The sequence below is a fragment of the Marmota flaviventris genome, chromosome 4 (genome assembly GCF_047511675.1).
Source record: "Marmota flaviventris isolate mMarFla1 chromosome 4, mMarFla1.hap1, whole genome shotgun sequence".
Lineage (NCBI taxonomy): Eukaryota > Metazoa > Chordata > Mammalia > Rodentia > Sciuridae > Marmota > Marmota flaviventris.
Genome location: NC_092501.1, coordinates 26130750 through 26146223, shown reverse-complemented (window position 1 = coordinate 26146223; position 15474 = coordinate 26130750). Strand labels below are relative to the sequence as shown.

General features: G+C 40.2%; 1 protein-coding gene across 2 annotated transcripts in view; it reads right to left on the bottom strand.

The window, feature by feature from the left end:
- Oga (O-GlcNAcase) overlaps positions 1 to 12337 on the bottom strand; it is a 33267-nt gene extending 20930 nt beyond the window's left edge. Inside the window, exons 1-4 of one of the 2 annotated variants that reach the window (XM_027930170.3) lie at positions 11800 to 12337; positions 7727 to 7778; positions 7215 to 7312; positions 1410 to 1540 (exon numbers count right to left, since the gene is read on the bottom strand). In XM_027930170.3, coding sequence (XP_027785971.2) covers positions 1410 to 1540; positions 7215 to 7312; positions 7727 to 7778; positions 11800 to 12001 — 483 coding nt within the window. In that variant the 5' untranslated portion in view covers positions 12002 to 12337. Of the gene's footprint in view, positions 1 to 1409; positions 1541 to 7214; positions 7313 to 7726; positions 7779 to 8883; positions 9175 to 11799 lie in introns of those variants that run through there. The other variant, XM_071610968.1, reaches the window with a different exon arrangement.
- Positions 12338 to 15474: the final 3137 nt, after the last annotated feature.

Sequence of the window (15474 nt, the reverse complement as noted above, 5' to 3'; positions counted from 1 at the left end):
GGAAATAACCTTTTAAAAGTTGTTGGGGTACCAGGGACTGACCCAGTGGCACTTAACCACCAAGCCACATTCTCAGCCCTTTTAATTGTTTTGTTTGTTTTGAGATAGGGTCTTGCTAAGTTGCTACAGGGCTTGCTAAATTGCTGAGGCTGGTTTTGAACTTGCAATCTTCTTGCCTCAGCTGAGTCACCATGTTTGGCCCATTCATAAACATTTTTAACTACTTTAAAATTTTTATTTTATTTATTTATTTTTGGAAACATAGGGCCTCATACATGCTAACCACACATACCCCTGAACAACACTCCCAGCTACACCTTAAAATTTTTATTAGCTATTTTAATGTCACTAATATAAACCTTTGCCTAAAGAAACACTATACTTATTTAGAAAAATCAACACACTTAAAAAAAATAATAATAATGGGAAAGCTGGGCATGGTGGTGCATGCCTATAATCCCAGCTATTTGGGAGGCTAAAACAGGAGAATCACAAGCTCAAGACCAACCTGGGTAACACAGTGAGACCCTATTTCAAAATAAAAGTAAAATAAAATGGGTTATAGCTCAGAAGTGGCATACTCTTGTGCTCAATCCCCGGTACTGCCAAAACACTCCCCAAAACAATTAACAAAAAGAACCCTAAACCCAGAAACGGGGAAATGGAAGGATTACACTTTATCAAACAAGACGTACAGCTTTCATGTTAAGTACAATTTAGGCCTAAATCAGGTTCACCAAGAATTTATGTGATTACCTTGTCTGGTTTTCTTCTCATCTTGGTAAACTATCCATTTCCAAACAGAAGTCTACCTATCAATCATGAATTCAGACAAGCACCCAAAGGTATGTACAGTTTCTCAAAACATGGTGAAGGATAATCCCTAATTACCTTGTTTGTGGTCCCTACTCCATATCAAAATTCTTTTAAGAATCATTTCTAGCCAGGCACAGCGGCACACGGCTGTAATCCCAGTGGCTCAGGAGGAGGATCGCAAGTTCAAAGCCAGCCTCAGCAACTTAACAAGGCCCTAAGCAACCAAGCAAGACCCTGTCTCTAAATACAATATAAAAAAAGGCCAGGGATATGGCTCAGTGGTTAAGTGCCTCTGGGTTCAATCCTGTGTACCAATAAACAAACAAACAAATCACTTCTAAGTATCCCTAAATCCCCAGGGCCTTGCACATGCTAGGCAAGTGCTTTACCACTGAGTCATCGCCTAGCTCCAGCATTCTCATAAGGCAACCAACTCTATGCAAACTAAAATTTGAGATTGGTATCTCTAGTAAAGTTCTTTTGACTTACAGAAACAAAGTACAAAGATGAATTTCTTTTAACATAATAAAAGCAATTCTGAAAACTTATTTGTTTAAGCACTAAGCCAGAAAAAAAAAAATGTAAGGAATTACCTGGTCCAATTTGCGTTTTAATGTAGATACTTCCTTAGGGTTAGAAAAAGTGATATCCAATCCAGGTGAGATAGCATAGATGAACTCTATCTCATATTCCCGGGCAGCAGAGATGAGAGTCATAAGTTGCTCTAAAAAACAGAGTCCACATTTTTAGAAAGCAAATAAGAATCTTCACTTTCCAAATGAAGAAATAAATTGTTCTAATTTACAAGAAAAGTTTATTTTGAAAATTATTATATTCAATGTGATAACAGGCCATACAAAATGGCACAAGCCTAAAGTGATTTAATGTCATATATGAAAAAAACAAGTTTCAGTTTTTTTTGGTACTGGAGTTGAATCCAAGGGCACTCTACCATTAAGCACACCCTATCAGACCTTTTTATTTTTAGATAGTCCCTCCTTACTATGTTGCTCTAATTTGCTGAGACTGAACTGGAACTTGGGCTCCAAATGCCTCAGCCTCCCAAGCTGCCGGTAATATAGGCATGCACTACAGTGCCCAGTTAAGTTCCCACTTTTTTGATTTGAATCAAAAGAAAATGAGGTCCTTCCTTCTCACTTCCAAATAACTTTTTGCTGGGAGCCATTAGCCAAGTAGGTATGACAATTTCCTTGCCAGCGTACCCCATGTTGCAGTGACATTGAATGTAGGTGACCTTGCTCATGGACCAAGGCGGATTAGGGCGTTCCCGGTTTAGGTTCCAGGTTTAAGGTTTAAGATTATTCCTGCTGGGAATAGGGCGTATCCTGCTGCCTGAGTTCCCCTTGAGTTCTCACGGGATTCAGACAGTATTTTGGAGACAGAAGCCCAGTGGAGGTGGATTTGGGCAGAGAACGTGGATTTCCCCAGAACGTGATTGTAGACGGCTGGTGTGAGTTCGGGAATAAAGAGTTGCTGTTTGAATCTACAAGCTGTGTGGTGGCTCGTGATTGTGTGCCCAGCCAGACTGCGGCATTTGTGCCCAGCCAGACTGTGGCATTTGGTGGCCCGTACGGGGAACTTCTGAAGCTTAGAGGTAAGTGAAATTTCTCACCCTTGAGGAAGAGAAAAAAAAATGGGTGAACATTTCAAAAAACAATGTGTTATTGTTTTGATTTATTTTGTTTTTATTTCAAGTTGCCTGTTCCTAGAACTTTCTCAGGCAAACTGGGGAAAATGGTTGACTCAAGGTTTGAAGTTGTTCGCCTCCGAGCAAGAAAAATTGTTAGAGGAAGGAGGCACCCCAGTGAGACCAAGAACAATTAGGGCATATGTTGATACAATACAAAAATGTAGCCCATGGCTTTTTAAAGAAGAGTTATTAAGTATATCAATGGGACCATCATGGTATCCTGTAGAAGGATTTTTCTTTAAGAAAAAGATGGCTAGTTCTGTTTACTACATTTATCTAAGATCTTGGTTTTTGCAGATATCTGATTAATTTACAAAGCTGAAGTGTTAAAATATCAACCACTAAATATAAAATCAAGTACTCTTTACTTATTAAGTTCCATAAGGTAATATATTTAAACATTATGTATGTTTTCATAAATTGGTAAATGGAAAAATGTTTAATATTGCTTTGTGTCTGTGTCTTTGCTAAAACAAGGTTACTAAGTGTTAAGATTCTATCATGTGTAATTTATATACAAAGAGTAGAAAAATTTTCAGTTGGGTTTCAATTATAGTATTATAGTATCATAAAAAACATGAAAGTCTTTCATCTTATTAAAGTGGAGTAATTTGTCTAAATCAGAAATTTTATAAGAGTTGTTTCAAAATGTAAATTTATAAAAAGGGTTAACGGTTAAAAAAGAGATAGAAAAAGATTCAAGATGTGGAAATATATTTTAATATAAAAGGTTAAAGGAAAAAGAAATGTTTCTAGATGAGATAATCTCTGTGTGGTAAAGTAAAAAGTTATAAAATGCCATTTAAAAAGATTTTGAGGAAACTAGACTTACTTTAAAAGCTTGAGAAAGGAAGAAAGAAGAAAAAGGTATTTGTACATGGCAGATTGAGACAAAGCTTCTCAATGGAGTTAAAAAAAAGCCTTTGGTTGAAGGGCAGCCATGTAAACTAACATTGAAGCGATTTAAACAAAATCTAAGCCTCGTTTAAAAGAGTGAAGTTGTAGGTGGTGAAAAAGTACATTTAAAAGTACAGTATAGATGATAATTGGAAGGCTTTAAAAGGTTAAATTGAAGGTGGTTAAAATGCCTTCATGATGGAGGAAAGAAGCTTAGTTAATCTTAAAGGCATTGCTTAAAAAAATGGGAAGATAATAGGATAAAAGATATTTAGATAAAGAAGATTAAAAATTTAAAGTGAAAAACTTTAAAGACAGAAGTATAGAAAGTTAAAAAAAAAGATAAAGAAGATGTAAAAAGATAGAAAAGATGTAGGAAGACAAGAATTTTAAACCCACAAAATAGAAAAAAAAAAAAAAAAAAAAACTAGGAGGAAAATAAGCAACTAAGGGTAAAAATACAAACCTTAGGGGGGGAAAAAAAAAAAAAACTAGAAGATAGAAATAAGATAGAAAATGGTTAAAAATGTCAAGTAAGGTATTACACAGATAGAAAATGCAAAAAGCTAAGACAACTATTAGATACAGACATATACTTATTAAAGCAAAAAGAGGGAATTGGAAGGGGGTATATATCCCCCAAAGATAAACTTAAAATAACGCTTTTTACTCTAAACTTTTTAAATTTGGATTCATCAGGACTTAGTGCTGCGGAAAGACATATGTATCCAAAAAATGTACATAAGCCTAAAGTACTTTGGAAAGATATTCTAACAGGACAATGGAAAGGTCCTGACCCAGTGATTGTCTGGAGTCGGGGGTCTGTTTGTGTTTTTCCACAGGGAGAACAGCAGCCGATTTGGATTCCAGAGAGATTAACTAAAACAATTTCTACAGATCAAAAAGAAGATGATTTGACTCAAATCCATAACAGCTGATATCCAGAACTCCAGCTTGGCCATTCTTACATCTGCGACAGTGATTAACCAGTGATGCAATTTTTATTTCCTTGCCAGCGCACCCCATGTTAGTTGTGGTAGTGCTGGCATATCTTTGCTGATGGTGTCACCAGTGATACAATTTTTTCCCAAGGAGCCGTCAATTGGCTTGGCGTCGTGGAATTTCTGTATCCTCCCTTCTGCTAGTGATGGTCTAAAATTTGGGGGCCAATGGCTTATGCTGGACCGGTAGTCAGTGACGGGTATGATTCAATTGCAGTGGTATCAACCTAAGACAGGAGGCTGACGCCTAAAGGTCAGTTTTCCGATGACGGGTAAGAACCATATGTTGAATTGGACAACCTACCAGGCACGGTCCTTAAGCCACATTGCTTGTTGTTTAATTAATCAGAAGGGGGGAGATGCTGGGAGCCATTAGCCAAGTAGGTATGACAATTTCCTTGCCAGCGTACCCCATGTTGCTGACATGTTGCAGCGACATTGAATGTAGGTGACCTTGCTCAAGGACCAAGGCAGATTAGGGTGTTCCCGGTTTTAAGATAATCGTGTTTAGGGCGTTCCCAGTTTAGGTTCCAGGTTTAAGGTTTAAGATTATTCCTCCTGGGAATAGGGCGTATCCGCTGCCTGAGTTCCCCTTGAGTTCTCACGGGATTCAGACAGTATATTTTTGGGAGACAGAAGCCCAGTGGATGTGGATTTGGGCAGAGAACGTGGATTTTGGGCAGAGAACGTGGATTTCCCCAGAACGTGATTGTAGATGGCTGTGTGGTGGCTCGTGATTGTGTGCCCAGCCAGACTGCGGCAACTTTTTATCCTTTTTAGGAAACAAGTTAAAATCAATAAAGTATTTTTTCATTGCCTTTTGTCAAAAATCTTGTATTATCAAGTTTCTTAATGAACATAAACCATTTATACTCAACAGTGTTTGAAAGGTGTATCTCTATCTTCAAGAAAACATTCATTACAGATTTAAGCCTTTAAAAAATATGTCAGGCTGGGGCTGTGGCTCAGTGGTAGAGCGCTCGCCTAGCATGCATGAGGCACTGGGTTTGATTCCCAGCACCACATAAAAATAAAAAAATAAAGATACTGTGTTCACCTATAACTAAAAAAATACATATTTAAAAAAATATGATAGGCAATTTTCCTAAGTGATTTACTATATTATATGCTTTAGGATTTTTTTGGGAGGGGGCATGCTGGGGAATGAACCCAGGGGCGCTTTACCACACTGGGCTACATTCCCCGTCCTTTTAAAATTTATTTTGAGGCAGGGTCTCACTAAGTTGCTGAGGCTGGCCTCAAACTTATGATTCTCCTGCCTCAGCCTCCACAGGTGTGCACCCCCACACTCAGCCAGGATATATTTCTGAATGTTCTGAATGAAGTTCAGTTATACCTAAAGGTAGCCGTTTGACTATATCTTGATAATTGATCACATTAAATTTCATTACCAGCATCAACAGAAAATAATTAAGTTAAAGGCACACTTAAATTACATAATTTAAACAACACTATACAGAGATAGGTAAATTTTACTTGCTTCTTCATAATTTAAGAAAACTATCTGCCTGGGCAGAGCTCTATAACCAAGTATCTTATTAATTACATGTGTGTTACATGTGTATACTATTTAATTCTAAACATGAAAATGTCTCCCCATTCACTAAATCACCCCCCAAAAGCACCATTTGGTCAGACAAGGTAGCACACAGCAACTTGGGAAGCTAAGACCAGAGGATCACAAGTTTAAGGCTAACCTCAACAACTTAAGTAAGGCCCTCAAGAACTTCCTAATGCCTGGTCTCAAAATAATAAATAAAAAGAACTGGGGAGGGCTGGCATTGTGGCTCAGCGGTAGAGCACTTCCTTGGCATGTGTGAGGCCCTAGGTTCAATCCTCAGCACCACAAACAAATAAATAAAAGATGTGTTGATAACTTTAAAAAATTTTTTTTAAGGATTGGGGATATAGCTCAATGGTAAAACAGCCTGGGTTCAATTCCCAGTACCAAAACAACAACAACAAAAAATCCCACCTGTCTGATATACAGGGAGGTTCTATGATATAGTACTAACTTATGAACTAATATAATTAATTCAACATAACAATACACATAGCTAGGACAATTTTTATGGACTTCCACTTCACTGGATAGGATAAGATCTTTATTTTAAATAAAGACAGGATCACTAATAGTGGTCAAAACTAAGCAACGAAGGCTGGGGTTGTGGCTTAGTGGTAGAGCACTCGCCTAGCACGTGTAAGGCACTGGGTTCGATCCTCAGTACCACATAAAAAAATACATAAACAAAAATAAAGTTAAAAAAAATATTTAAAAAAGACTAAGCCATGAGAGAGCCTGAAGCCGAAAGAATAATCAGTAATATAATCTTTACTTAAAATTTTAGTATTTCTTTCATCATGAATTTTTTGTAGAAATTTTGGTTTTTTAAAAAAATATTGCATAGTTGGGTACAGAACACATGTCTTTAATCCCAGCAATTCAAAAAGCTGAGGTGGGAGGTTCTCAGGTTTGAGGGCAGCCTCTACTACTTAATAAATACTTACCCTGTCTCAATGGACCGAGGATATAGATTAACAGTAAAGCACTCCTGGGTTCAATTCCCAGTACCATTAAAAAACAAAAAAACTGCAAAACATCATTTATCCCGATTTTTCCTGGAATCATATATTCAATCTATATTAGCTCACAGAGTAAATGGTTAGTATATAAAAGGAAACTACCTTTAAAGTGGAAACAAAATACTTAAAATATAGCTCTTTTCTTCATATAGTCTGAATTTATACAATAGAAAGAAAATGATTACCAGCTTCCTCCACTGAATACATTTCTCTCCAAAACATCCTATGTTTATAGTCATCTTTTGGGGCATACAAGTATGTATTCAATTCCCATTTCTGGAGCCTAAGGGGAAAGAAAATAATATTTAAGTAGGCTACATTTATAGGTAACAAATCTCAATTTTTCCCCCTTTCTTTTTTCTCCATTTCATGCAAAACTAATAATATTCTTAGATAACAGCTTTTCAATTTAAAAAATTAACATTGCAAAGTATGTCAACATGTTAAAGTCTTGAATAAAACTCAATTCTGGTGAGGTAGGTAAAACCCCAAAACTATTCAGCTCACCCAAGGAAAGTTTGAAAACCACTGGCTTAAAAGATAAAAGATCAAAGTAAAATTACTTCTATTAACTAAGAAACTATACTTCTTTAACAAGAAACTATGGCTATTCAGTGTATTTTTTTTCAAATAAAAGGAAATGTCCAGGGCTTAAAGATCTCCTCTCTACTTCTTTACTTCATATAATAAAAATTACCTTCTAAAGAGTTCTTTTCTCTGTTCCATAACCCAAGGTCTTCCATAAAATCCTGGATTTAAGGTAAAAACAGAAGTATTTTCAAGTTTCAAATATGGTAACATTTATTGAGAACAGCAAATTACAAAACATACAATTACATGTAAAAAAATGTGTACAGTACACCCAAATCTGAAAAGCATTAGTAAAACATTAAGATTTGCTTAGGGGCTGGGGATGTGGCTCAAGCGGTAGTGCGCTCGCCTGGCATGTGTGCGGCCCGGGTTCAATCCTCAGCACCACATACAAACAAAGATGTTGTGTCTGCCAAAAACTAAAAAATAAATATTAAAATTCTCTCTCTCTCTCTTAAAAAAAAAAAAAAAAAAAAGATTTGCTTACCTTTTAAAGGTGACTTTCATTCCTTTTTTGCTCAGATAAATTTATAATACAGTGACATTTATTACTTACGTGGTAGTTATTTAAAAATAGCTAAACCTAAAATCTCTTTTTACTGTCAATAAAAACCAAATACACTTAAATCTAACTTTTTTTGTTTCAGTGCTGGGGTCTTGAGCAGGCTAGGCCCTTTACCACTGAGCAATACCCGCAGTCCAAATCTAGTACCTCAATTTTACAATATCAAAGAGAAGTCAAGAAATCCAAATTGCTAACAATAACAATTAATATGTAGAAGGGGGATAAACTGCTTCCACAGGGGTGAGGTAAGGTAACTCAGAGTTAGAAATAGAAAAGAATCTGAAAACTTAATGATTGGCCTGAATTGCAAACTCGCAAACCATCATTAATTTCCAATGCCAAGATTTCAACATCAGAAAATTTAAGAACATGACTGATTTGCCCCAGAATGTCCATTGTAGGAAACAAGCCTTGCAGTCTAATGTCCTAAGTTGATGTAAAAGAACAAAACTGGTATTTGGAGTTCCCTAGTATGCTAATCATAGCTCTACTACACAAAACCTTACAGCCTGCCTAACCTTTACTTTCCACCTATTTCAGTCTAATCATCAGCAAGAGATAAGGACAACCACTTAAGAATGCCATGAAGAGGTCAATAAAAGCATTATGAACACAAAATGGCATCCTCTCTAGGCAGAATGATTAATGTGCATCACAAGAAAGAACAATGGCAAATTAAAGTAAAATTCATTACTTACCAATGTTACCAAGCTGGAGCATTTTGTCTTTTTTTGTTTTGCAGTACTGGGTACTCACACATGCTAGGCAAGAGCTCTCTCTGCCAATGAGCTACATCATTTCGAGACAGGGCCTTATGAAGTTGCCTAGGCTCAATTCTGAGATCCCCCTGCCTCAGCCTCTGTACCATGCCCAGGATAGCACTTTCATTTTTGACAAATCAGTATTTACTTCCTATACGTGGTTTTAAAATATTCTTTTTTTAATATTTATTTTTTAGTTTTCGGCGGACACAACATCTTTGTTGGTATGTGGTGCTGAGGATCAAACCCGGGCCGCACTCATGCCAGGTGAGCGCGCTACTGCTTGAGCCACAGCCCCAGCCCCTAAAATATTCTTGATATGGTAAAATTTTTACAAGTCTTTCTTACAACCCTGAGCATTATTCCCGCCCCCCCGGCATTAGGGCTGGGGCTACAGCTCAGTGGCAGAGCACTTGCCTAGCATGTGCAAGGCACTGGGTTCAATCCTTAGCACCATATACAAATAAAATAAATGCATACTATCCATCTACAACTACAAAAAAAAAAAAAAAAAAGGAGTAGGCATTAAGGCTGGAAGTTGTGGCTTACACCTGTAATCCCAGTTATTCCAGAAGCTATGGCAGAGGATTCTAAGTAGGAGACACACCTTAGCAACTTAGAGACTCTTTTAAAAAAGGAAAAAAGTTTGGTGCATGCCTAAGGATCTGACTCAGAGGTAGAATGTTCCTAGGTTCAATCCCCAGTACATATACATTAGGATTTAGCTATGCTCCAATTAAAAAAAAAAAAAAAGATTTTTTCAAATGCCTAACAAGAACATTTTAATCTTCAGAAATCCTAACCTGGTTCTTTCAGAGTCAGGTTTATGGTTTTGGTTGGTTGGCACCACAAAAAAGAAGGCAGTGCTATTAACACAGTAAATGCAAAAAACAAAAAAGGAATCCTGGCAGCAACTATACTGTGTTTCCGATCCTCCTCCATTTTAGGAATGGTACCAACAAAGAATGAAGGAAGGAAGGAAGGAATAAATGTGTGCTGGCTCAGGTGTTCAGTTACCAATAAACTATACAAAAGAATGGGAGAAGGAAGAACAAAAGAATTAAAGACTCCTTTTTCCATACTATGCAAAACAAACCAGTTTTAACCAGAGCAAGTTTCCTTCATTAATTACTGAAAGTATAATTAACTGGCAAATTTCCTTAGATTCATTCCAGTATAGGTATGAAATGTGGATTTCCCCCATCACTCCTTCCTCACCTTCCACCCCAAGATCACTGATAACAATATACAGATTGTTTTTCTAAATCTCCCTGAGCTCCAAGAAGCCCAATAAATACATCTACACATAAGTCACACAAAACAATCATGTTTTCATAAACATTGACTCCAACAGAATATGGTCTGCAAGGCAATTTTGCTAAATTGTTTCATGACTTACTAAGCTGTAAAGTAGCATGTTCTCCCCTGCAATTAAACTTTATCTAAAATACCATAATCACCACCTGTTTCAAAAGAACACATTAATATGGTGAACACGCTGGAAAAGCTGATGCTCTCAATCAAGAGAATAACCCTCCTTTGCTTTTTCCTTATCTTCGTTGTTTTGTTTCGGGATTCAGGGTCTCACTGTTGCTGGTCTCCAAGTTCCTGGGTTCAAATGACCCTCCTGCCTCAACCTCCCATAGGTGTGCATCACCAACCTTTTTAGCTTTTTTTTCCAGAGTCATTTTTATACTCCTATCTACACCATTACATAATAGGAGACAAAAAATCCCACAACTAGAAAACCCTGGGTTGACCATAATAATTAAAAAATTGAAATACATGTTGCACTCAAGCAAAGAGCGCTAAAGTGACTGACTGGAACTCTGTAAAATTACTCGTGGTAATTTTCCCTCATTACCAAAATGTCCACTCATTCCTTTTATTCTCGCATATTTAAGCCTCATCTTCAGTCCCTAAATTCAGATTCCATATCTTCCAAAATGTTATTGTAGTCAAAACTTTATCCTTGGAAGACAAAATGCAGTAGTTGAAAAGCAGACAATTTTCTAGGCTGCAAATGAATCTTCAGAGAGGGAGAAGTAGTTTGCTGGCCAGCAAAAAATCTAAAACGATAGGTAACTGTTAAATACTATAAGCCTTAGGAGGCTGAGGCAGGAGGATTGCGAGTTCAAAGCCAGGCTTAGCGAAAGTGAGGCGCTAAGCAACTCAGTGAGACTCTATTTCTAAATAAAATACAAAAAATAGGGCTGGGGATGTGGCTCTGTGGTCAAATGCCCGAGTTCAATCTCGGATACCACCCCCCCCCCCAAAAAAAACACCAATGGCCAACTACGCTACTCTTCACTTAAGAAGCACAACAAGCACGTCTGTGTGGGTCCCCCCCCCCCAACCAAAGGATAGGACGGGGACACTTTTTTTTTTTTTTTTTAATGGAGACAGGGGTGCTGACGCTGACCTACAACTTGATATACCTGCCTAGGTCTCCCGAGTCTTGGGATTACAGGAGTGCGCCACCGCTCCCGGCTTCATACATATTTTTCCATTAAAAAACAGACGACTCTACAGAAAGATCCCAATGTATAAAGAGGTATAACTCAGAGCCTAACAGCAGGCTCTTTACCACCGCCTCCTCGGGAGTCGGCCTGGCTCCACGCCCAAACCGGGTGGGGTTAGGCACGTTAGTAGCCAGAGGGGAATCGGACGCCGTTTAAGGACGTGAGAAGGGAAAATTAGTCCACCGCCTCACCTCCCCACCCTTCATTTTAACAGGACCAAGTTTCGGACCCAAGGGAGTAACAGCCTTTTAGAGCCCCCCGAACCCCCCCCCATTCCCTTCCTGAGGAGATAACATATTAATACCGGGGCGTGACGGGAAGAAACGCTCACCTTCCACCACGCCACACAAGAACCTCCGAGCCCCTCCTGCCGCCCCGGTAACTGCCGCTCCCCCAGCCCCGGTTCCTGGGTTGTCTTCCCCAGGGGTTGGAGCTGCCGGCGGCTCCAACGATGCGCCCGCAGAGGCGGCTGGGTTAGAACTGAGTTCATTCTCCCGCTCCTCCAGCGCCGCCTGGCTCTCCTTCTGCACCATCCTCCTGCCACCGGCCGCCGCCACCTCTGCAGGTCCTCTTCGGCTTCCGTCCGTTGGGCCACGGGACTGGAACCCTGGAGAGGGCCTAAGCTCCAAGCGCGCGCCCCTCCGGCTCCTTCCCCTCCCCCTCAGCCCTTCCCCCTCCCTCTCCGCAGGGGCCCGATTGCCCGGATGAGAAGGGCGGCGGCACCGGCGCGAGCCCTTTGTCAGCCGCTGCCTTAGCCTAAGCTGGGAAGCCGAAAACCTAAGCAGAGAAGAGAGCGAAACCGCGACTTCTCGTTCACTGGAAGCCGATGGCCAAGGCTCCTCTTCTCGTTCTCGGTGTCTGCTGCCCTCTTAATAATCTTAAGTCTTTCCGCTGCTGCCCCCGAAGCCCCTAGTTCTACTCTGCCGCTGCCTCTAGGACCCGCTTCCTGTTTATCCGCACTGCGCCTGCGCCGCAGACCGGCTCAGACCGGTCCTCTCAGCCCCCCTCTCCCTCCTTCTTTGGGGCCAGCCTATTACGTTTCATTCAGTAGGGGGAAATAGAACATAGGAAACGCGGAGAATGCAGGCGGTGGAATGTACCATTTATGCTTGCCACCCTCCAGAAAGAGCCCGACACCTTGGGACGGACCATTACTCCACCAGTAGAAGGGGAGTATGGGAGGAGGCTACCGCCTTTTGGGGCAATTAGGCGAAGCGGGGTGGGTGTAAAGGAAAGGAGTTTACTCTCTCAAAGCGCAAGCGCGGAAACGAAGCCTCTGGTTCTTAAAGAGACAGGAAGGAACTGACCTACTTTCTATGGAGATTCTTGTAATAGTTTGGCTAATTACATTCGCCTGACCTGGCTCGGTTCTGTGACGACACCATTCCAAGGAGTTCAGCTCACCCCTCTGCCTTGAATCATTTTTCCCTATCCACTTTGGAAGCTAACTCCATTTAACGATGCAATGCATTCGTTCATTCCTTCACGCAGCAGGCACCGATTTCGCTTGCCTGGGCCTGGGCTCACGGGCCACTATGAGCTCACAGTATGGTGATAGGCAAGCAAGTACACACAGAATTCCTTCATGATGTACCCAAGTGTTTCAGGAAGTCAGAAAAGGTAATAACTAACTCCTACTTTGGGGAGAGGCTGTGAATGTGGTTCCCTTTTGGCTGTGCTGGGGGATTGAACTCCAGCCCTTGGGTTTACTAGGCAGTTACTTTACTACTGAAGAACCCTTACCCCATGGCTTTATTTCTGAGCTGGATTATAAAGGATGAGTACAAATTAGCTAGAATAGGTAGTAAGAGAAGTCAGCACTCTAGGCAAGTGAAACAACAGAGTCTAAAAGTAGGGAAGGCTTGAAAGGACTGGTTTGTTTGGAAATGGGGAGTACCCAGTGAATGTGTGTTATGGTTTAGATTTTTAATGTTCTCCCCCAAATCTCATATTCACACAACATGGTTCAGAGGTGAGGTTTTTAAGCAATGACTAGATCATGCGGGCTATAACCTCATCAATAGATTAATGAATTTTATTGGTTAATAATTTGGACTACTGGGTGATAATTGTAGGCAGGTGGGGGAGCTGGAGGAAGTAGGTTAGTGGGGGGGGTGGTGTCCTTGGATTATATCTTGTCCCTGGCTCTCTTCCCACCCCTCACTACTTTCTCAATGCCATTAGTAGAGTGCCTTTCTAACACCATGCTATTCCTCCAGAGCAAAGGCGCTTCCCAACCGTGGACTGAAACCATGAGTTCAAAATAAAACTTTGGGCCCAGCGCAGTGGGGCATGCCTATAATCCCAATGGCTCAGGAGGCTGAGATGGGAGGATCACAAATTCAAAGCCAGCCTCAGCAATGGCCAGGTGCTAAGCAATTCAGTGAGAATCCTGTCTCTAAATAAAATACAAAATAGGGCTGGGGAAGAGGCTAAGTGGTCAAGTGCCCCTGAGTTTAAAACCCTGGTACCAAAAAATAAAATAAACCTTTGGTTTTCTAAGTTGTTCTTGTCAGGTATTTTGGAAAGCTAACACAGTGAGTGAGGAGGCATGGGATCCCTTGAGCTTCAGCATCAACATTTTATGAAGAAACCTTCCCTGAACTCTAGTTCAGCAAGTTCCCTTTACTGTATGCTCCCAGAGCTATAGTCCTATCATAATGCATTTCACATCTGTGTGGGTTGAGAAATGTTCCAACTTGTAAGGAATAAATACCTCCTTCTCCTATTAAAACAGTACTGTAGCTCCAGGGACTGTTACAGTCTTCCTTCTTTTTAGTCCTGAAGCAAGAATTATTTTCAATATGGAACATTTCACAAACTTACACAAGGGCCAACCTAATCTTGTCTATATCAATCCAATTTTAGTTTATGTACTGATAAATCAAACACAGAGCAGGCATTTTCTTAGGGGACCTCCTGTGAGGCCAGCTGGGGATCATAAGCAGTTTCACTGGATATTGTTGTCCCTTGGAGAACTCACTGTCATTCTAGTTGACCCTAGCTCTTAGTCTCATGACATTTTTTTTTTCCTCTTTGTTTCATACTTCACACTGTCACAACTGGCAGAAAGTCAGTAGTCAGTTTCATCTATTCTCCACAGTCCAGACTCTAGATCCTGTGCTCCAAAATATCAACATTCTGTTTCAAACTTGAAGGGTTCTTGTTACACAATTGCTACACATTTCTTTCCACATCACACTTCTCCCCCTGCTCCTAACTTTAAGAGTACTTCTTGCTATACAATTGCTTTACATTTTCTTTCCACATCACACCTCTCCCTCTGCTCCTAATCAGTGCTTAGTAGCTCCTTAATAAATGTGGAAAGAGAGACAGGGCCCTGCCCCACCGTTTACATTTTGGTTGGAGAAACTGACAATAACAAATTCAGTATGTTATGGTTTGGATCTAGAATGTCCCCCCAAAGGCTCATGGGTTGAAGGATTAATCCCCAGTGCAGCAATGTTCAGAGGAAGAGCTTTGGGCAAGTGATTGGATCATGAGGGCTCTGATCTCATCAGTGGATTTCTAATTTGATGGCATTTTTTGGTGGTGGAACCTGTAGGAGGTGGAACACAGTTAAAGGAGTAGATCCTTGGTGTGTGTGTGGGGGGTGTCCTTGGGGACTATGTCTTGTCTCTGGCCCCTTCTCCCCACCTCCTCTGCTTCCTGGATGTCATGAGGTGAGCAGCTTTGCTCATCTTCCCACAATATAACACCTCACTGCAGGCCCAGAATGAATGGAACAGAACCAGCCAACCATGAACTGAAACCTCTAAAACTGTGAGCCAAAAATAAATGTTTATTCCTAAGTTGTTTCTTCTCAGGTATTTTGTCACAGCAACAAAAAGCTGACTAACAGGGTTCTTACACAGGAAGAGTCTGTGATAAATGTTTTAAGGGGGGAAATCTAGTGATAGGATGAATAGTAAATGCAACAAGAAAGAGCTACTTCATATGGATTAATAATTAGTAACTTAGGTGAGTGATTATGGTGGCTTAGACT